General features: G+C 40.1%; 3 protein-coding genes across 4 annotated transcripts in view; 1 reads left to right on the plus strand and 2 right to left on the minus strand.

Annotated features, from left to right (window-relative positions):
- Positions 1–7,168, plus strand: part of snx7 (sorting nexin 7) — a 30,539-nt gene extending 23,371 nt beyond the window's left edge. For both annotated transcript variants that reach the window (XM_020940736.2, XM_020940735.2), the window contains exon 9: positions 2,960–7,168. In XM_020940736.2, the coding sequence (XP_020796395.1) occupies positions 2,960–3,040 (81 nt within the window). In that variant the 3' untranslated portion in view covers positions 3,041–7,168. The remainder of the gene's footprint in view (positions 1–2,959) is intronic.
- A 1,942-nt stretch (positions 7,169–9,110) lies between these two features.
- Positions 9,111–12,058, minus strand: LOC129408094 (protein PF3D7_1417600-like). Its single transcript, XM_055150843.1, has 3 exons — positions 12,021–12,058; positions 10,094–10,146; positions 9,111–9,898 (listed from the first exon to the last, which is right to left on the minus strand). Exons 1-3 carry the CDS (start codon positions 12,056–12,058, stop codon positions 9,111–9,113), a joined length of 879 nt encoding a protein of 292 aa, XP_055006818.1.
- A 9,049-nt stretch (positions 12,059–21,107) lies between these two features.
- plppr5b (phospholipid phosphatase related 5b) overlaps positions 21,108–23,537 on the minus strand; it is a 42,249-nt gene continuing 39,819 nt past the window's right edge. The window contains exon 6 of the mRNA XM_020940762.2: positions 21,108–21,137. Within this exon, the coding sequence (XP_020796421.1) occupies positions 21,108–21,137 (30 nt within the window). The remainder of the gene's footprint in view (positions 21,138–23,537) is intronic.

The raw sequence follows: 23,537 nt of genomic DNA on the forward strand, positions 1-23,537 counted from the left end.
ATTTACCGACCTACAATTTCTGGCTCAGCACATTTCTTTCTTGGACAAAATAGGGCCCGAGAAAAATCACAAATTTACTCAAACATGCATGGTTTTGATTGGGGAATAATGTTATAACATGGTAGAAAGCTCAAAACATTTTATTTATTTATTTATTTTTCATAAAACCCTCTATTTAAAAATTTATTTGAATATTTATTTTAAGAAAAAGAAATATAACTTAAATAATATGATTAACTAGGTGTGGGCGATATCTCGATATTTTAAATATATCGAGATATTTTTTAAACTCAATATGGATTCTGACATATTATATATATCGATATAATGCTTATATTCAATTCTGATTTCGCCGCTTCACTTGTTTGCCTTTTCTGTCGTTGCCCCCGCGCAGACCCGCCTCCCTGATTTTGCTGATTCAGCGCACAAGGAAAGGACTGTTTATGCAAATTAGAAATGCACTTTTAAGTTTAGTTTCTGTAAAATGTAAACAAATGTGTCAAAACTGCATTAAACACATTATAATGTCAAACAGGCTGATGTGGCTCTAGAGTTTTTATGCTTTATATGTTGTAAACATTTAGTAATGTAAAGTTTATCTATGCAGAAGATTTTAATGAATAATCTGCTGCAGTGTAACTTGTACAATGGTGTTTGGAAACTTTGGGTTTCCAAACAGTAGCTTCCTACTGCTGGATAGGAACTTGGGTCTTTAAAATAAGGAACCTCCTGAGCTTCCTCTGCTAAAGGAGCTCAAGGTCATGGTTATTGTACAGTTTATTTATGAATGAAACAAAGGAAATATGTATTTATTTTATTTTACAGTTATTTTACAGTTAAATTATTATTTATGTAATTAGGGATTTTTGTAATCTTAAATGTTGCAGAAAAAAACAACCTTATGAATTTGGCATATTTGTTTTTGGAGTTTTCAGTTTTAGGGGGTTATTTTTTCCTCTACAGATATAGAGATATATAGTATATCGAGATATAGCAAATCATATCAAGATATATTTTCTTTATCCATATTGCCCAGCCCTATGATTAACAAAAAAAAAAAAGAAATCTTTGTCACAGTGGGCCTCGAGTGTGGTGTGAAAAAGTGGCTTTGTATTCTCTGTGTGTTCACTAGACCTTGGCAGACATATTGGATCTTGTATTCCTCAGTAGTCATTATAGTCATTACTGAGAGTTATGAGGCAATACATCACTATTATCATGTACGCTTATTAAATCAAATGTTTATTGACTCACACTGATTCATGCAGCTCATCAAAAGGTTCATCTGTCAGAATTATTAGCAAATAATAGGACAATATATTTGTACTAAAAGGAGCGGGGAGAAAGTGAAAGAAGCAGCCCGGCCCCTGATGTTGTGCAGCTGCCACACTCACAGCTCTTTAAACATCCAGGAGCCTGGAGAGCAAATGTATGACTTTATGTTTTTAGTCTTTATGGTCTGGTTTCAGGAGACTTTCTGACCTCAAGAACTTGTATATTATGAAGTGTGCATGTGTTACTAATACTAGTAATACTAATAGTATACTTTTGTGCATATATATATATATATCTCGATAGATATATAGATATAATGTTGTTACTCATTATTATTATTATTTTTTTTTTATGTTTAAGTACAGTTTGGTTAGTTGATTGTGTTGTGATAGCGCTCTGTAGGGGGAGTAACTTGGCACAGAGAGCAATGGAACATATGTGAATATAGCATTTTCAAAACAAAAAAAAGGCAACACTGAGATCTAAATATGTTACGTGAGAACAGAAGGAACTACAGACCGACACAACTAGTTCATTTTGAACTTTTTTGTTGTATTTTATTTTTTTAATGGAGATAGATTAGTGTATGTATTATCAAATAAATATCACGCCATTCACAAATACATTTCTTGATCTAGAAACAATTCATGACTTACAAATAAATGTAAGAACATTCACAAAACATTTCTCGACTCAAAAGAAAATGTTATGCAATTCACAAATGTCGTGTGCAAACCTGCACATGCACAAATGTGCCAGTCACATCAGCTGAATTTTGAGCTTACGGTTTATGGTTGACAACATTGCACTACTATTACTTTAAAAAAGTTAAATTATGAGGATATAAACACGTTATTTTTACAGTTGATGAACCACCTTCCTCCACCATTTTTGCCACTCAATCTGAAAATAATCTGTAACCTATGGACCTAAGTACTACTACTATGTGCAATAGAAGCATAACATTGTCAACAGTAAACCAAACGCTCGAACTTCAGTTGATGTGAACATTTGTGCGTAGAACAGTGTCAGGAAGGTCTCAAAAATCCACAGATAAATCCAGAGGTAGTCACAGATGTGTGCTGTGGTTTGTAAATGCAGGTTCATCTGTTTGCAAAGAAATCTAATTGCAGTGACATTTGTGAAGCTCCATAGTTTTTATTCCTCACTTACCTCATCACAACTTTCAGAGAGCAGTACAGAGTTTTGCTGTGACAAGTTAACAACAACATTAATATGTGTGTGTCTGTGTGTGTGTGCGTGTGTGTCTGTGTCTGCGTGTGTGCGTGTCTGTGTGTGTCTGTGTCTGTGTGTGTGTGTGTCTGTGTCTGTGTGTGCGTGTCTGTGTGTGTGTCTGTGTCTGTGTCTGTGTTTCTGTGTGTTTCTGTGTGTGTCTGTGTGTTTCTGTGTGTGCGTGTTTGTCTGTGTGTCTGTGTGTGCGTGTGTGTCTGTGTGTGTGTGTGCGTGTTGTGTCTGTGTCTGCGTGTGTGCGTGTCTGTGTGTGTCTGTGTCTGTGTTTCTGTGTGTGCGTGTTTGTCTGTGTGTGTCTGTGTGTGCTGTGTGTCTGTGTGTGCTGTGTGTGTGTGTGTGTGTGTGTGTGTGTGTGTGTGTGTGTGTGTCTGTGTGTGTCTGTGTCTGTGTGTGCGTGTGTGTCTGTGTGTGTCTGTGTGTATGTGTGTTACAGTGCCTGGCCATATGGGAGTCCTTCTTGCTGTCCCAGAAAGTGGACCCAGCTCAGCACCAGAACCTGGAGCCCTCCTCCTGAAGATCGTCCCACACACGTCACCACAGGGGCCCTGAAGTGCTCACCACTGCTGAGGCAAATGTCCTACCACCAGGGGGCCCTAAAGTACACAACCCCCCCCCCCCCCCTCCTGAAGAACCAAATCTCCCACTGCCAGAGGGCCCCTGAAGTTCATACAAACCCCCTCCTCCTCTTGTACAAGAGCCAAATGTCCCACTGCCACAGGGGTCCTGAAGTGCACTCAGCCCCTCCCCTTTAAAGCTTTAAAAGTGCTGTACATGATTTTTATTGTTGTGGAAAGTAGAATCAGTTCTTTATACACAGTTTAAAGTGGTCCAAAGTTATTCCTCACTTACCTTATGCATTCTGAACATCTGCAGTTTTGCAGTGATAGTAAAGCTAAGAACAACTAGCATGCTAACACACACTTCCTGATTATTGTAGCATAAGACATTTTATAATTAGATGCAGACAGTGTGCAGCAGACTTATTTTGACCTCAAGAGCTGCTTATACTATATACAGGGACAAGACACATTTTGCTTAAATGCATGAAAATAAATAAAATAAACATCAGGTACAGAGCCTTTAAGAGCCAAATGTCCCATCCCCAGAGAGGCCCTGAAGTGCACACGCCTCCTCTCGCACCTGCCTTACAAAGCCAGAGACCAAAGACAAGCATTCCACAACACTAGAGTTCACAAGCACAGGGAGGAGACTGAGGGGCTTAAAGTACATATGACAGGCTTTATCATGTACATGTGCTAAATACTGATCATAGTTTCACAGCATTTAAAGGAACTGAATGTATCCTGTGCTTTTACACTTTATAAAAATGTTCCACAATCACAACTGAACCTGTGTCTCCAGAGCCTTAAACTGCAGACAGAGACACTTCCAAGTTTCTCTCATTCTCAGTTTATGAACAGGACTCATGTAAAGCTCAGAACCTCCAGAATTACCTCCCTGAGCTGCAGAGGCCGCACTAGCACTGAATCAGGATTGACTGCAGGTGGTGGGGTTAAGGTAGTGAGACTCATTCTGCTTTCTCATTGGATAATCACCTTGACAACAAAAACACACCACATCATGCCCAATGTTTTAGTATTTAAGAATAAGTCAGCATTACATTTGTTATCAGTAAACGTTATATTTGATTTGAACATATTTTATATCTGGGGACACAGAAAGGTCCAGTTTACTCAGTTCTTACATACAGTTCCTTAAAGTGGCAGACCATCCAAAATGCAGAGATTATTTATGCACAAAGAAGGCACTTTCCCAGCATTCTTCCCTGTCATATGCACGTTAAGGTGTGTTCCACTAACTGTACAGATACCTTGAATGAACCTTTGTTTACTAAAATAATTGTAAGTTTAACTTTTATTTTCACTAAGATGCCAAAACACAGCACTTGTTACCATAGCAACCATAATAACATGACTCAGGTGGGGAATAGTGTCTGTGCTTGGTGCTTGATCAGATTTTTGAACCAGCAACCCTTTGTTGACCAGACCAATATGCAAGCCGCTGCACTTTAGACACGTAACTAATGCACCATGATCATTAGTGGAGATTTGTAAACATTTTACAGACTTTTTTTTTTCATAAGGGAATATCTAGGACAGTGAAATAAACATGCACTAGGTCCAAAATGTATTGTTGTGAGCTTTAAGCCATGTCATAATGCTGCTACCTCCTCAAAGACATATCTGGAGTAGTTGTGTCAATTCCAGGTCTGAAACTATCCAAATGATTCTACTGAAGTTGTATGGAATTTAAAAAGAACTAACCTAAACCTACATTAACACACACGTGCAGGGTTTGTGTGTTAAACATGTATGAATAAAACAAAACACATCTCCAGGTCTGTTTGTGATGAGGAAAGTGCATAACAGATCAGACAACAGCATAACACAGGCCCTTCTGAAAAAATATGCCTTTTAAATAATAAAATATCAGTCAGATAAATCAGATATAATTGTCCCTTTAGCACTGGAGAGTTTTACATCTCTGTGTATTAAACATTTCAGCTTGCATACATTTCACCATTATGTGCCTTTGTTGAAAAACACTATGAATAAATGTTTCAGAAATTGGACCTGAGACAAACTAATTAACACTACGTTGCTAAATAAAGGGACTGACTGTTCATTATTTCTGCAGAATTTGAACCAAACTGTTGTTTTGTAAATATGGCTGTGCTCATTTGTAACTGCTCCTCTGAAATATAACCTCTGGTGATGGTGCTAGCTCGACTGATTCAGAACACCTTCAGTTCACAGCAAAAATGATAAAGATGCACTGTGTCACTTTTCTGCTTATCTCCATGGAGATGTTATTGCTTTGCCTGGAATGTTCCAGAGTATTGCATTACATTTACCCATGTTGTATTTGTTCAATTACAGGTCTTTCAGCTGCACATTAATTTCTTCAGTGCGCTGTGAGCGTGCTCCCCTCTCCACAGATCTGACCTGTAACTTACTCATCTGTTTGTCGTCATGGATAATGATGAGTTTGCCATGTCATACTGTGAATAATGTAGGCAAAGCAGTAACAGCTCCACAGAGACCAGCGGGTGTCACACCCACCACCAGAACAGTTACAAAGTGCTCCTTTAAATGATCGCTGTGATTACGGACGCACCCAGCTTTAGATTTTGAAGCTTTTGCTTATCTGTCGATATCACCAAATACAACTGCTGAGACTACGCATTTATGTAAGCATTTATCTCCATTTATTTCCTTAAAACAAAAATGAAATAGAATAAACCTGGTCTAAATGTATTCTGTAGCTGTTTTTATCTCATTTAAGTACACAACAGTTTTGTGTAATTAAAAGTGAAACCATCAGGAGATGTTCTGGTTCAGCTATGAACAACACAGTCATCTTACATTCATTCATTCATCAAGGATATCAGCAGAACTGATATCTGGAAACTGATCCAGCACATTTTTAAGTATCTGTGCCAATATCCAATACCAGTATCAGATCAGTGCATTCCTAGCACTTATATTAGATTTTTTCCTATTACATGAAACGAGTCACACGAACAAGGTGATAATAATAATAATGATAATAATAATGATAATAATAATGATAATAATAATAGTGATGTTTACGTTCCTGTTTGTTTCTGTGAATACTTTGTGCATGCCTCTACATTAGCCATGTGATGTAAACCAGCTCTTCTACCAGACCAGTCCTCTTACGCAGGGCCAAGACATGTCCACTTTAGTTTCACAGTGAGGACAATGGGACGAGCCAAATACACAAATAATTATTATTTTAGTCTATTTCTTGGGTAAAAAGTCACATACTGTAGCTTTATAATAAAGTGATGGCCCTTTGAATACCTGCAGTAACATATTAGATTTTCCTATACATGGACCAATCAGAGTACTATATTCTGAATATTTTGAATACTCTCACACAGCTGCATTTAAATGAAAGGATAAAGATGGAACGTGGGATGAAAGACACCTTCAAGTTTGTTTCCAGTTTGTGATGGATGTCCTCTCACAAACTGGAGACAAACTTCATATGACAGATATGCACACACTATTAGACTGATTTTTGTTTGTTTGTTTCCTTTCACTGACTCTGTGCAGTTTGAAGCCAAAATTGTGTAATCAAGTACTGTAATTTCAAAAAGTAACTGTATTCTGAATACCACCAAATGAAAAAGGAACTGTACCAGAATACTGATAGTCAGCATTAGTATTCTGAATGTGTACTCACAGTACATGTATTCAGTTATTTCCCAAATACTGACCCTATTATTCTGGCCTCCCCTAATCTAAAAAATGCAGTTTCTACAATATGATATTATAATGCAAAAACGGCTTCTTCCAATTCCGAGAGTCATCTGCTTTCTCTCTCTCTGTCTCTCTCTCTGTCTCTGTCTGTCTCTGTACACATGTGGGATCATGAGTACATACTGTAGATATATTTTGACTCATAATTATGGAGAATTATGAATAATAAAGTCCCATGTGATGAACAGTTTGGGTGCCACAGGGGTACGGTTTGGACAGTGCCTTGTGTCTTATTTAAGACTAATCCTTTTGTACTGATGTGATTTTCAGTGTGTTTTTGTAAAATGATGCAGACCATTGTGTGACATAATAAAGACTGAGATTACACTGAGGCCTGCTGCTGTGTTTCTTCTGCACTAGAACATGAGACAGGAGAGGACTCGACAAATACTCAGTGGGGGATGTGTTTAAGGGGAACCAAGTCTAATGTTATCAAGTGTGCTGTCAGTTTAGTTCCACAGGATTTAGGCTGTGTTGGTTTAATCCTCATTTCGAGCTTTAAATATAATACATGTAGAGTGGCTGAGCACTGCTCACAGCAAAAACGGCCAATGGTCACATTTTAATACAGCACTTCTCCACCTTCAAGGCTCAAAGCATTTTACAGCAAGAATCCACTCACCCACTCCCACAGGCACTGGGAGTGAAGTGGGTTAAGTGTCTTGCCCAAGGTGAAATCACACCACCAACCTGTGGCTCTGACCACTCAAACAATGATGTTTATGTTGAGAGCAGGATTCAAACTGCCAATCTGTGGATCAGTGGATAAAAGCTCTACCAACTGAACTACTGTCGCCCCACGCACAAAGCGACTTCTGAGCTGCCCGTTCCTTTCTGTGTGGAGTCTGCATGTTCTCCTTGTGTCTGTGTAGACTTCGCATGATCTTCCTGTGTCTGTGTGGAGTTTGTATGTTCTCCATGTGTCTGTGTAGACTTTGCATGATCTTCCTGTGTCTGTGTGGCATTTGTATGTTCTCCATGTGTCTCTGTGTAGTTTGCATGTTCTCCCTGTGTCTGTGGAGTTTGCATGTTCTCTCAGTCTTTGTGGAATTTGCATTTTCACCCTGTGCTGAAGTGGTGTTTGCATGTTCTGTCTGTGTGGAGTTTATATGTTCTCTGTGTGTGTGTTCTCCCTGTGCCTGTGTGTGTGAGGAGTTTGTATGTTCTCCCTGTGCCTGTGTGGAGTTTGTATGTTCTCCCTGTGTCTGTGTTGAGTTTCCATATTAGCCATGTGTCTGTGTGTGATTTGCATGTTTTCTCTGTGTGGAGTTTGAATTTTCTCCCTGTGTCTGTGTGGATTTTGCATGTTCTCCCTGTGTCTGAATGGGTTTGACCACAACAGGTCAAATCCTGGAGCTGAGGTGGTCCTGACCCATTCTCCAGATCTGGATCTAGTCCAGTCGGGGTACGTCCCTGAGGCGTCTGCTCATGATGAGCTGATCCAGCATCACTGAAGGCTGAGCGGACAACAGCGGCTCAGGAACACTTCTGGAATTATCTTTAAATCATATCCAACCAAGAAGTCAAATTATGAACTAGAATATAAAAAATGTTAAATGATGTTAACTATGTTTTAGTAAAATTACACACACACACCAGAGAGAATAAATAAGTCATGAGCAGTATTTTTAGCGTGAGCGTGTGTAAATGTGTTTCATGTGTTTGATGTGGGCTGTGTAAGTAGGTTACACTGAACACTTAATCATATGAAATATTCACAGGGACTCTAAGCAGAAAGGCCTCGTAAGCGCCTTTTACACACAAACACTAACGCGTGTTTGTGTGTGAACATGTCCGAGAGAGAGGGAGCGAGGAGGAGGCTGGAGAGAGACAGAGAGAGAGAGGGTGGAGTAAAGAATGAGAGATAGTGAGGGGGAAGGGGGAGAGAAGGGAGGTGGAGAATGAGAGCGAGACAGAGAGACCCGAGAAGGAGGAGACAGAGAATTAGAGAGAGAGAGAAAGAGCTAGAGAAAAAAATAGAGAAGGAGAGAAGGGGGAAGGTGAAAATTAAAGAGAGAGAGAGAGAATGGGGTTAGAGGGGTGTCAGGGAAGAGTGAGAGTGAAGGAGGGGGAGGGGTATAGAGAGAGACAGAGAGAGGGAGAGGATAGAAATCTGTGGAACTAATTTTGCCTAAAACATTCTCACTGCCACTGCTCAGTCCTCCCACTGCTGTGTGTGGCCATGGTTACACAGAAACATTCAAATTAGAACTGTTAAACAAACCTGTAGTTTCAAAGCTGGTTCAGATCTTCTCTAAAGCTCTTCTTCTTCTATCACAAACCTGCTGTTAAGAACAGAGACTGAAATGTCCCCTCCTGTCCCTCCCTCACAGACCCTTTCACATGGTCAGACCTGTTCACATAAGTAGACCTGTTCACATGGTCAGACCTGTTCACATGATCAGAGATGTTCACGTGATCAGACCTGTTCACATGATGAGACATGTTCACATGGTCAGACCTCTTCACATGATCAGAGATGTTCACGTGATCAGACCTGTTCACATGATCAGATCTGTTCACATGATCAGACATGTTCACATGGTCAGACCCGTTCACATGATCAGATCTGTTCACATGGTCAGACCTGTTCACATGGTCAGACCTGTTCACATGATCAGAGATGTTCACGTGATCAGACCTGTTCACATGATCAGATCTGTTCACATGATCAGAGATGTTCACGTGATCAGACCTGTTCACATGATCAGATCTGTTCACATGATCAGACATGTTCACATGGTCAGACCCGTTCACATGATCAGAGCTGTTCACATGATCAGACATGTTCACATGGTCAGATTTGTGCACATGGTCAGACCTCTTCACATGATCAGAGATGTTCACATGATCAGACCCGTTCACCTGATCAGACCCGTTCACGTGAGCAGACCCGTTCACGTGAGCAGACCCGTTCACGTGAGCAGACCCGTTCACGTGAGCAGACACGTTCACACGGTCAGACCTGTTCACACGGTCAGACCCGTTCACACGGTCAGACCCGTTCACACGGTCAGACCCGTTCACACGGTCAGACCCGTTCACACGGTCAGATCTGTTCACTGTGGTTCATCATTGATCACTGACACAATATTTCATATGTGACTGTTGTTCGTCTACAGGATCCTCCAGATGAGCTCCTGACCATTTGGAGCTGGAGAGACTCGCTGCTCCTGACAGGTTCATGGCAGTGAAGGATGGGTCAAATGCAGAGAATAGATTTCTCTCTCCCAGGAGCAATAAAGTATACTTTATACCTTCTTTGTATAGGGGACTTGTATTCTTGCCTGGTGGCGTTGCCTCCTTGTCTCTGTGGAGACAGATGATGAGATACAGTGAAACATTGCTAACAAAGTAATAACATCTCCATGGACACAACCCTAGAGCTCTTTTAAGGTTGGAAAGTTCTGAGGACAGACACAACATTTGAGAGAGATATAATGTGGATGAAGATGATGTTACATGTAGATATGATGTGTTACGTGTAGATATGGTGTGTTACATGTACATATGATGTGTTACGTGTAGATATGATGTGTTACATGTAGATATGATGTGTTACGTGTAGATATGGTGTGTTACATGTACATATGATGTGTTACGTGTAGATATGATGTGTTACGTGTAGATATGATGTGTTACGTGTAGATATGATGTGTTACGTGTAGATATGATGTGTTACGTGTAGATATGATGTGTTACATGTAGATATGGTGTGTTACGTGTAGATATGATGTGTTACGTGTAGATATGGTGTGTTACGTGTAGATATGATGTGTTACATGTACATGTGTGAACAGAGCAGATGTTTCATGCAGATATAATGTGGATGGAGATGATGTTATGTGCTGATACAGATGCTTTATATAGTGCTGACAGTGTGTGTGTGTGAGTCACGTTGCGCTCTCATGAGGAGGTGTACATAGCAGACATCTGTTCATTTCACCCTCACACCTCTCACCATTAGCACTGCATTAGCCTCTGTACAAACACAGATGCTCGTGAGGACAGCGTCTGCTCTCACAGAAACATTTCTCATATTTCATAGCGCCAGTATAACTATGAGAATTACAGCTGCACTATAGAACTTTTCTACTTTATCCAAAAACACCACTGATACAATGTGTGTGACTCATCGTTGTTTTGTGAAAAACCTTTGTTAAAGGGCTTATCTATCCAAGTTATAATGTTGTTTTCTCATCAAAACTCTGACATGTGTGAATGGAACATTATAATCCTTGTGTTTCCTCACCGAAAACATATTTGGAGCTTTTTTTTTTTTTTTTGTATTTTTTTCCACACATGTTTGAGTAATCTTTTATTATTAGTCTGTCTACATCTCCAAAGCTCAAAATGCTCTGTTCCACCTTGTGATGTCATGTAGTGTTTGTTTTCTGCTCCTTTAAGCTTTAGTTCAGTAGAGATTGACAAATCCAGGGCTGGAATGATCCAAATGATTCTAGTGAAGGTGTTAAAGAGTGAAGGAGTTTAAAAACTCAGTGGAGCACTTCCTGTAATACCCACATGGTGGAACAGAGTGTTTTCTGTTTGAGCAAAGAACTCATCTTATTTATGCAGGTTTGTGTGTTAAACATGTGTGAATGAAATAAAACACAACTCTGAGTTTGTTTGTGATGACGAAACAACAGATCAGAAAATGTGGGCACTTTAAATTCTTACATGCAGTTTTACAAATCAAGAGTAAGAAATACATGAAAGAATATTTGAAATAGTGGTTGGCTCATAATCATCATAAGGTTGGTGGTTTTAATCCACTCAAGCTCGTTCATTCTTTTCTCACATCCTTGGGCAATACACTTGGAGTTGGGGCAGGTTGTCGGCTACAGAACTAGATCAGCAGCACTAACACTCTGCTGGAAGCTGTGAGATAGTTACATTGTTGCCATGGAGATGATTAACAATACAGCACCTGCACAATGACAACACCACGGCAACATGAGTGACACTCGTAAGGAGGACGAGGAGAAGGTGGAGCAACACATCTTTGAAGTTTGCATACAGATATTTTACTCTCGAGAGAACAAATGCATTCTACACTTGAGAAGTTAGAGCTGCACTATGGCACTTTGTCTCCATGGAGATCTTATGACTGAGAATAAGACTCTGACTCAGAATAAGATGGATGGATAGATGGCACTGTGGCTGAGTGGACTCATGCCTCACAGCAAGAAGGTTCCGGGTTTGATCCCCAGGTTGCCCATGCTTTCTGTGTGGAGTTTGCATGTTTCTCCCTGTGTTTGAATGGTTTTCCCCATCAACCCAAAACCTGCTACACTGGTTCTCCAGGAAGAACAGCTGATAGTCAAGGTGAGTTAAATACAATCAATCAATGAACCTGCGCAGGGACGACAGGTGGAAATTAGCACTGGTGCTACAACCTGGTACAATGCATCTATGTTAAGGTTAATTTAAAAATTGTGTGCTGTCCCTGTCTCATTAAATAAAAAAAATTAAAAAAGTAAAGATAGATGCATGGAGGTAGTTTGGGTGACTGTACTGCCCTGCAAAGTCAAAACACGGTATCATGGTCAAAAATGAGGTCATGTCATTTTAGGGGTATTTGAGTCCTCCTTCATCATGTGCATATGGGCCCAGTCAAGCAGAAGTAAACAGCAAGGCCAAAAATTCAAGTGAATGCATTTGATATAAAAATGTATTGAACAGATACATATGTACTCTAGTTGACCTTTTTTCTGTACCAGTTTTGGTTCTAAAGTTATATACGTTTTAAACAGACCAAGTATTCAGAAGAAAAAAGCTGACAAATGATGCAAAATCACACACCTTCTACTTCCCTCCGTTACTTTTCCCTCTGTTACCATGACCTTTCTTAATAAAAAATCTCATGACTCAAAAAGTAAGAGGTTTTTCAACCTAATCTTGTACCATATGGTAGAAAACTATATGAAGCAAATATTCAAACCAGTTTGTTAAGGATATGTAAGTGAGAACCAAGAGTTATCACTGTTTGTATTTATTGCCCAAAAAGTGCTGCATATTTCATTCCCTCCGTTACCAACAGTTTTTTAATTTTTTGTCAACAACTTGAAAGAATATCACAGGTTTAACTTGACCCTGTTGGAGTGTAACTCTTTCCTACATTCTGATACTTTACTTATTTCAATAGTCCCTCTAGTTTCTGAATAAGAGCTATTTGAATGTCAAAAATCTGCCCCTGTTTCCCTCTGTTAACACTTGACCGAACCCATAAACATTGTGAAAAAAATATTGAGCTCAAAATTGACCTCAATCCTCATAAGGCAGTTCCTTTATCTGTCTTTGTATTATGAGCCAAAAACAGTGTATGTTTTGTTTGTGATTTTTTTGTTTGTTTAAAATCCAGCCTTTCGCCTCCTTCTTTTTGTTGTGGCCTTGACACAGGGTCTTAACACATTCAGTAAATAAACCTTTGTATTCAATGATACTTCAGTGATCTTTAAAGTGAAAGTATTTGGCATATTTACATACTGTACACACTCTACTGCAAAGTCACTTGTGTCAAACTGTTGACATGATCCTGAGCAACACTAAACAGAAAATCCAAAGCTCTTCTAGATCATTTCAGACAAACACATGATGACTGGAGCTTGGTGACGTCTTTTTCTTATAATGGATGAAAGTCTGGAGAAAATCAAGCCAATAATGATCATGTCACTTTCTGCCTTTGACCTTTGCACAAAAACTTATTTTAGGCTCATGACACAAAGACAGAGTACAGGAAGTGACAAATAAGGGTCAAAGGTCAATTTTGAGCTCAGTATTTTTCACATACAAATATTTCTTCATTATAGCAATGAGTTGTCAGATTTTGGGAGCCCGACCTATTCTACTTTTGTCTGGACAAAACAGAAACTTTGAATTCATTTTTCTCAGTTTCACACTCTGGACAGTTAAACTCTTTTGCCTTCGTAGGGCAGTGTAGCGTGAGTGTTTGTCCACTTATCCAAAGGTTGGCAGTTCAAATCCCACTCCCACAGATGAATGCTGTTGTTGTGTCCTTGGGCAAGACTGTTAACCCACCTCAGCCCAAGTGTGTGTGCACTGGTGTGTGAATGTGTGTGTGTGCACTGGTGTGTGAATGTGTGTGTGTGTGCAGAGTTTGTGTTTTGAGAGCCTCGAAGGTGGAAAAGCTCAACTGTAAATGGTCATCATACTGTGGAATTCTTTAAGCAAAGCAATAACACCATGGAGACAATTTAGCAGCAGCCCTCCATCAGAACAGGACTTCTAATCATATACCTGATTTATGGATGTAATATTGAAGAAGGCAAGGACAGAGCTGTGCAGTCCAAACTCAATACAAACAGCATTACACTGATGAGGGCACACAAAAGCATGTTATAATGGTATAACAGAAGAATGGAGCCTTCAGAGCAGCCTGTGTGTGAGCCTGGGTACTGAAGCTGGATCAGAAGTGAATGAGTTTGTGCTGTGATTCAGAACTGCTCATGTTTGATCATCTCCCAGATCTCCACAACCACAGAAAGTCTTTGGTCAAACACAGCCTCAGACTGGTCTCACAGAATCGCCCACCGGCTGCTTCCAAACGTAACTCATTATAATTGTTGAAACCACACAAAACCCTTTTAGAATTTCTTTGCTGTAGCTTATGTTTTAAAGACTGAACTGTGTTTGCTGAGGCGGCGGTCACCCACACGTCTCCATGGAGATGCCGTTGCTTTGCTTGGAAAACTTAATCATGCAGTAATTTAGCCAATAACAGATGATTGTATGGCTACAAATTATCTTGAAAAACTGCATTCTTACTGTAAGTGGGGGTCATCTCTCCACAGATATGACCTGTCACTTGACTTGGTGGTTGTGGAGATAGATAAGTTTAATACCATACCATGGAACATTCCAGACAAAGCAAAGCAGATAAGCAATAAGTGTGTTACTTTTCCAGTAATGATTCTATTACAGAGATTTCATTGCTTGAGAACTTCACTTCTCTGATGCCATAGATGAAAGAAGACCACCAGGTCAAGTGACAGGTCAGATCTGTGGAGAAATGACTCAGCTCACATTAACAAAGCCTGTTTATTAAGGTATTTCTGAACCATTGACTAAATGAAAATGTTTTTTTTTAATGGCATACTGGCTTAACATTTCAAGCAAAGCAGAATGTCTACATGAACACTCATCAGAAATGTTACATAGTGTGCTTTGATTACCTTAATCTGAGATAGGGTTTTATATGGATAGGCCTAGTAATGGCAGAGATATTGACCATAAACCAAGCCAAAACCTTTACAGTCTCACCAAGAAGCAAAAAGTAAGAGGAGAAGAAGATGAGTAATAACTACACTATAAAACTGATGTCATTTTGTGTTTTTTATTCAAAGGCGTCATTTTTTCTTCTGTTTTGTACAGTGTAAAAGGTCACAAAGTACTCCAGAGAAAATAGATCAGACAGATATCAAATACACATGTAGAAATCATGCATGGAAAAACACAATTCAAATTCAAACAAATCTGCAGAATTCTGAGCCAAAATTTTTACCACCAAATGAAATGTTGAGTAATATATTTCAGTGACCTGAGTCTCAATAGAAAAGACACTTAATAAGATGAAAACAAATCAAATATTGTATATAGTATTAGTGATAAAGATATGACAAACTACTGAATACAGTTAAAGGTCCTAGAATATGCAAAACTGACTCATATGAGCTTTTAGCCATCTTAAAATGTTGCCATCAAAAACACACCTGGAGTGTTTGGTTTCATTCACACATTTGAGTAATCCTGCTTTATTGGGCTGTCTGCATCCCCAAAGCTTAAAATGCTCTGTTCCACCTTGTGATGTCATGAAGTGGTAGTTTGACGGTTAATAGGAAATTTTAGCCTCATCTGGACTGTGTTACTCTTCAGTGTGTGTTATTTTATTTTTTTATTTATTTATTATTTATTTTATTTCCCTTGTGGATCAATAAAGTCTGTCTAAGTCTACGTATTTTACTTTTTTATAGTTAAAATTGTCAATAGAAAGTCTCCCTGAGGAGTGAAGCAATTTCAGTGAGCCTAAAACCAGCTGTGACTTTAAAGTCAAGCAAATCCAGAGCTGAAAATCTTAAAATCATTCCAGTGAAGGTATAGGAAGTTTAAAACATAATTTCCTATATTACCAAGTAATGACATCAAAAGGTAGAACAGAGTTTTTTTTTTCATTTGGTGAAAAAAAACCTCTGTCTTAATCTGCAGAGTTTGTGTGTTAAACAAGTGTGAATGAAAAAAAACACAAGTCCAGGTCTGTTTGTGATGAGGAAACAACATTATAACAGATCAACAATAGTGCAACATAGGCCCTTTAATGCAGAGAAACTACACTTGAACATCACACGCCATAAGAAAATACTCCGTAGTCATGGAGACCAGACATCAGGTTTAGACATAATACATACTCATAGATATATTTCACATAAATATTTTACATTTCCCTTTTTTAATAGCAGAATGAGTGGATTCTGAGACGTTCATGAGATATGAATGACCAGCAGCGGCAACACAGCTCAGTTTAAAGTGCCGTTTCAATCCGTATACTCTTCTTATTTTCTCTATAAAAATAGATCTTTGCAGGGGTCATGGGTCCATCTGGGTCACACACAAAGCCATGTTATTGCTACAAAAGAATGGAATATGGCACGGGCCCTCAGGATCCTGCTGAGTCTACGCCAGCCTGTAGAAGACAGTGGAGAATGTGGCTTAACCGTAACATCTCTTCAAATGTCCCAAAATAACTGCATATATGGCAACTGACCTCTGTGGTTGCCTTGGAGATATCAGATAGTACAGATAGTGATCCTCAGGTAAGCAAAATAGTTCTTTTAAAAAGTGGATCTTTGATTTTGTAAAGACATTTTACATTTGTGCCACCCTTAAAACCATTAAAGGTAGATTTTGAAGATTTTATATTTTTTTTCCTCTCATCCAGAATGTCATTAGGGCACTGTAAGAACTTGTGATATAACTACAAATCCCAGGATGCACCAGGCTCTGTAAGACTCCAGCTCACAAAGATACTACGGTTCTGCAGTATTCTCAACTTTAAACTGTCATTTTTGTCTTTTTTTTTTTGGAATTAAGAATTCATATCATCCCATCTTTCAACTAGAAAACAATCCCTTTACAGTCATTGCATCATGTTACACACAGAAGCATGTGGCATATGACCCAAGCCATAGAACGGGACACACCCTGGTGATTGTCTGAAGCTCAAACTCAAACACTCCATGATTCATTGGGTCCACAGGAGACGCTGGAGAGCCGGGTTTACACAGCTCACTGCATGGAATATACTATACCTCCAAGGAAGTATTTCTGTTCATCTTTTACCACAGACTTCACACTAGTATAAGGATTGCTGCTACACCTGTGTTTCCCTGAACATTATTTGGCATTTGAGGTGTCGACTATAAACATTTCTCTTGCCTGGCCAACCCAAACCTCATGCATTTACAATATGTTAAAGCCATTTAGTCTGGAACTGTACAGTTCCTGATTTCAGATGCAGTGATTGACAGGTGGATTAACTAACCACAGAAACATGTGCGAACACAGGGGACTGAGAATAATCAGGATTTCCACAGAATCAAGATGTGAAGCTTTGAATGCAAATGTAAATTTGATGTGAAAGAGTTGGCACACTTCAGGGTTTGAGTCCCGAATTGCCTGGGCCTTTCTATGAGGAGTTTGCATGTTCTTTGCATGTCCGGTTTCCTACACCAACTTAAAACATGCACCACAGGTCAGATCCTCCAGCGAAGGTAATCCTGACCCAGCCCAGCAAGAAGATCACGGAGATGAGTCCCTGGGTACGCCATGTGCTGCCCACTGCTGCTGAGGAGATGCCCCAGCAGCAAAGGACAAATTTCCCTATGAGGACAATAAAGTACTTTTCTCTCTCTCTCTTTATTTGAGAGTGGCTGTGACTGGACCATCCTAAAATGGCATTGTTCCAAAGGATTGGGTCGCCAGGCAAGATTACCACCATTACCACCTCTTGAAATGAACAGAATATTCTTTTCAGCATAATATTTTTCACCAGATTTAGAAGCTCAGTTTACTAAAGCTTTGCCACCTGATTTTCAAACTATTTTTTTGCACCACAACAGCACATATACTGTTTGAGTGCACTCCTTTTCAAACCAATAACACAAAGTTCAGTTATGAAGGTTTGGTCTTTCCCACGAGCACCCTTGCACTGTACACACAAAAACAAATATTTAGATTAAAACATATTAAATAACACTGGACACATAATATCTTTGTGGAAATATGTGTGCCACGAACTATAACAGCCTTTAAAATTCACATGGATACATATTTGATATTATAGTGACAGAAAAGAATCAAACCTGGACTTTCCAACATCCAGGGTAGTATTGTATAAACCGTGTTTTCTGGTGGAGTCTCACTGGAGGGCAGTGAAAATAAAACTATGTGTATAAATCATTTTGCCATTACCATAGACTGTATATAGAAATGGACACAGCTAACTTGCTAGCCGCCGTGTTTCAAATTGAGCATAAGCGGTACTTCCAGCTCCATCGACTCTACATTGACTTTACATTGGAATATTGTGGGCCCTCTCTCTGAAACTGCTGAAGTAAAGGCCCTGTCACACATTGACGATTTAGCCAGCGTAATGCCGACGTACCAGAATTTCTCTAAAACACTGGCATACGCTGAACCATCCATGTTTTTTTATTTTTATTTTGGGAGTATATATAGCATATTCATAACGAGCTGGATGTATACATAAGGTATTAGTAACTTATATTGAACGTTTTGATAACTTCTATATAACTTAAACCAACTAATGCTGAGTGTGTTGCCAGTGTCCACAACTTATGCCCAACGACCTGTGCACAGCGCACAGCAGCGTATCACCGACGATCACATGTCGTCGCCTATTAAAAGGCTGTCGCTCGACAATTTAAATAATATATGATATATCATCATATCAGTCTCTCTCTGTCCATGGTGCTGAATGCAACAGATCGACTGATAGGTCAGAGCAGCGGGATCTGTCTGCGGACCACAGGCTGTAAAGTTGTGAGCGCGATCTCGTCAGCTGTTTCCTGTCTACAGTAAAACCACTCACCACTGCACTTCTACAGCTCAGAGCTCTGCACTCCTAGTTTAGATACAAGACAAAACTGAGTTATTATTATTTGTGAAATGTGGTGCAAAACTTCAGATACATGTTTTTTAAAGCATAAAAGATGGGGGATAAAGTCCACAGGAAGTAGAGTCACTATCACTAATCTACAGCTTCACACGCGTGCTGGACATAAACAAACACACGTGCCACTCTCGCCTTTTTACTTTCTTCTTATTGAGCTGGCACAATGAATTGATCGGTTATTTATTTAGGCTGTATGCTGTTCTCCACAGATCACCTACATGACACTCTTTCCCACAGCTCTCAGTGAGGACATTTTCCCACTGTGTGAGATCCTCTGTGGCTGAAGTTTTCTCTGATCAAGTGTTTTGCATTGGTTCATATGATATATGGGAGCACAAAGTCTGGAGGAGAACTGACGGTTTCCTCCCCATTTTTATACCAATTCTCCAAAACGCTGCCAACACGCCATTATACTGTAACTACAAGTTAGAAACATGTTCAGTAAGTTCTGCGGTCGTCTGGAACATGTCAAATACGTCTGCATACGTCAACATGTGTTGAAGATAAGTTCGATATAAGTTACACATAGGCTCAAAGCTCGTTACTCATAAGTCATGTGTACACTAGACATTTTCTCAATGTATTTGGACTTATGTGAAACATATAATTAACGTGTGTCAACGATCACATAATTTACCTACAACTTATGGCCCGCGTGTGCAGGACGTATAAACATACACTGACATACGTCGAAAAATTTTCAGCATGCTCAAAAATTTTCAGCGATCTTGCCGTATGTGGCCGTATGCCAGCGTGCTTCAGCGTGCTCAGAACTTACACAATACTTACCTAGAACTTATCCGACGTACATCAGTGTATTTGCAGAATTTTTCATAAGTCGGGATACACTGGCTAAATCGCCAAGGTGTGTCAGCGGTATGAGCCTCATCAATTTGGTCTTCAAAATGTTTGCACTAACCCGCACTGCATGAACCTGAAGTTTATATTTCATTTATATTTTGTCCATAAATACATTTCTATTCCTAACAGGAGCTCCAAATTTGCTCCTATATGCTAGCATTGTGAACTTCATTTGAGTGGAGCTGAACTCTTTGGGTCATGTTAAATTCCCTTAGTCCACTTCTTTATACAGTCTATGGTCATTACCCACAATTTTGACAAAGATGTCCATTTCCCCAGCCTTCTTCCTGTATGATATAGAAATGTCATGGTCTCTTGTACAGACTTTGGTGTGATTCTCTGTGGGGTGACTGAGGTTGTGGTGAGTGCAGCTCCTTGAGTGCATATGCCTGTCCAGGTGAAAGCAGAGCTGGGATGGGCCAGTTCACAGTGGTCAGGGGCCAGAGGAGGAGGAGCAGGAGATGCATAGATGGAGGAAGCAGAGAGTTCAGTGTGGAGGTCTTGGGGTCAGCAGAGGTACAGTGACCACCTGTCTCAGTTTTGGTTGTCACTTAGGCCTTTTTCCCCTATCCCAGCAATTTAGATTTCCACATTACCATAACTTCTAAAAAATGACAGACCATTTTGAGAAGAACATTTGGAAAGCTGAAATATGACATTTTTTGTATTCCATCTTGCTGGATAAGACAGTTCAGGGAATCAATGCTAACAAAGTCCCAGTTAAAGGTACTGTATGCAGGTTTAAAAGAATATGAAATCTGTAACCATTTACTTTTTACTTAAGTTGTTATTACTAAAATCATTTAAAAAAATAGTGAGGAAGAACTTTGGACCATTGCAAACTGTTAACAATGAACTAGATCTGTTCATCATCTTCATCTTTTTAAGACAGAATTATTAAAGGGAAAGCCTGCATATAGTACCATTACACTGACTTTGTACAATCTGATGAACGCCCATCACTGTCCACAAGTCCCAAACAGCCTAGTCAGAAGAGAGGTCAGAGGAGAGGTCAGAAGAGATGTCAGAGGAGAGAGGTCAGAGGAGAGGTCAGAAGAGAGGTCAGAGGAGAGAGGTCAGAGGAGCACACTGGAGCAGACAGGGAGGAGGAGGGGAGGGGTGTGGCTCAGTTCTGGTAGTTTGGTTGGACGGTGAAGAGTGTGGACGTCCAGTGGGTCTGCCACACCGCCGACTCCACGTCATGTGACCTCAGCGAAGGCGATGTGGTTCTGCAAGAAAAACAAAGACAAAGTGTTAGGCTGGTCAAGCACACTGGACCACACTAACCCAGAGAGGAGCAGAGGAAGAGTCTGGACCAGGAGAGGAGCAGAGGAAGAGTCTGGACCAGGAGAGGAGCAGAGGAAGAGTCTGGACCAGGAGAGGAGCAGAGGAAGAGTCTGGACTAAGTGAGGAGCAGAGGAAGAGTCTGGACTAGGTGAAGAGCAGACCAAATCAGTGTAACACTCTACACGTCCCATGCACAAACTGAAAGAGGAAATATGAGAGCAGAAAGTGTGATGAAATGTGACTCTTTGACCCACAAAGACAAGAGCAGGTTTGTGACACAGGCCTGTGCCTAGACGACTGGACACTAAGGATGTCACACCTGTAGTGAAATATGTCTGCCTCAGGAGGTTCACACACAACTACCGTATTTTCCGGGCTATTAGACGCGCTCTTAAGCCTCTAACCCCATTAAAAAACGACCGCGCGCCCCGCAAGCCAGAGAGCGCCCTACACAAGAATTCACTCAGGTGTCCCAGCACGACTTCAGTAAACTACAAAACCACACCACCCACAGAACACACAAACACACACAGAGCAGACAGTGACCGCGCAATGAAACACACCCACAGACACACTCATCACTCCACGCCGACGAGGAACGGAATGGAGGAACGAACCGAAAAAGTGAGTGCAATGAGCCACTTCTAGACACAACTGAACAACTGAGTCACTGCAAACACGCCGACAATCCGTTGGTCCCAGACAGCACCATCCCTACACGCCACAACTGAACAAAGCCCAGAGTCACCGTGAACGCCACAAACAAACAAAACCACTCGTTCGTGCGGTTTATTTGTGAAAAAAGTTTGAAAATAGATGACAGTGCGTCTTATAATCCAGAGCACCTAATAGCCCGGAAAATATGGTATTTGTGTCAATGGTAATAGGAAGTTCTCATGTGGCTCTTCCGGCTCTTTCTGACTCTGGCTCCCATTGACTTACACTGGGATCTTGTGTCTCCTCTCTTTGTGACTGCTGCTGTGAAGCCTCGTCAGTTTAGTCTTAAAAGGTTTGTACTAACCCGCTCTAGATGATTCTGGGGTTTTTATTTTTGCTATTTTGTACTATTGTAACTCACACTTACTTTTCTTTGGTCGTTTAAGAAATCCTATTCGTAATATGGAGTCTGGCTCCACATTGGTGGGTTTCAGTTGACATCACAACATTCTATAGGCCAAGAATATTTAATACAGATAAGGCAGCTAAAATTCATACAGTTAAAATGTAGGTTCTGGTTTACTTTGTGAATAAACTTTTTGGAAATTTCATGACAAAATAGAATGTTATTCATAGGGAAATCTGTCTCTTCCCCCATCTGAGAGTATGATATCATCACATTCTAGTATCTGAAAAATAATTCACTCGTGTACCTGCTGGCATCATGAACTTCATCTGGGTGGAGCTGAATGCTGTGGATGATGTCACACTTCTTTAAACAGTCTACGGTCAGCGTCAAGGTCACTCACTGCGAGAATACTCTCCACAACTGAAGCATACTGAAAGGTCTTGAGTGTTCATATCACTTCTTACAACTTCCAGACTACTACAATTAATTCTACACAAGGACTGTAGACATTTAGACCCAAACAGACAAATGTCACACTGAAATGTCCTATATTACGCATAAATGACTCTTGTGAGCTTTAAGCCATGTTAGAATGATGTTACCTCCTGGAGTCCTGGAGTTGTATTTTGTTTCTTTCACACATGTTTGATTTTTATTCTTTTTTTATTGAGTTTAATTATGAGACAGGGACAGGACACAATATACACTATTATATATAGAGATCAGAACATAGTGTAATGTGGGACATTTAAGGCTACCTTCACACTGCAGCCTGAAGTGACTCAAATCCAATTTTTTGGCCCCTATGTGACCTGTATTTGATCTTTTAATGACAGTCTGAACCACACAGATATGATTTTTTCAAATGTGACCCAGGACTCTTGGATATGTGCTCCTAAAACTGATACATAGCTGATCTTCTGACATGTGACTTCAGTCTGAACGGCCAAAGCACATTCATTCGACCTACACGTTATCAACAAGAGACAAAAGTACTCAAACGTTCTTCTCGTCATACGAAAATTCTCAATGAACTCCGTGTCACTGAAGTGAAGCACATCGCTCTCCCACCACTCTTGGCTCTGTCTCCACATCCACGCGTTCCTTTCAGCGGACTGTCCCACAAAACACCACGGCCAAAAACCTCGTCCTTCTCCTTCTCAATCTCCTCCTTAAAACAAGTAAGTTGTTCATGTTCTGGCTCCGGTACGAGAGGAACTTTAAAATCTCCAGGTGCTCGATGCTGCGTCCATGTTTGGACAACTTCTGTAAACAC

This window comes from Boleophthalmus pectinirostris, unplaced genomic scaffold (genome assembly GCF_026225935.1).
Source record: "Boleophthalmus pectinirostris isolate CB_2022bp ecotype Guang Dong unplaced genomic scaffold, ASM2622593v1 HiC_scaffold_15, whole genome shotgun sequence".
In the NCBI taxonomy this organism is placed as follows: domain Eukaryota; kingdom Metazoa; phylum Chordata; class Actinopteri; order Gobiiformes; family Gobiidae; genus Boleophthalmus; species Boleophthalmus pectinirostris.

Bases quoted from the DNA above. Each gene is read 5' to 3' on its own strand.
- LOC129408094 (XM_055150843.1), bottom strand. From the start codon at position 12,058: ATGGGCAACCTGGGGATCAAACCCGGAACCTTCTTGCT. The intron at 10,147-12,020 runs GTGAGGCATGAG...CTGTCTCCACAG, and splicing joins AAACCCGGAACCTTCTTGCT to AGACAAGGAGGCAACGCCAC. The intron at 9,899-10,093 runs GTATAAAGTATA...GATGAACCACAG, and splicing joins AAGTCCCCTATACAAAGAAG to TGAACAGATCTGACCGTGTG.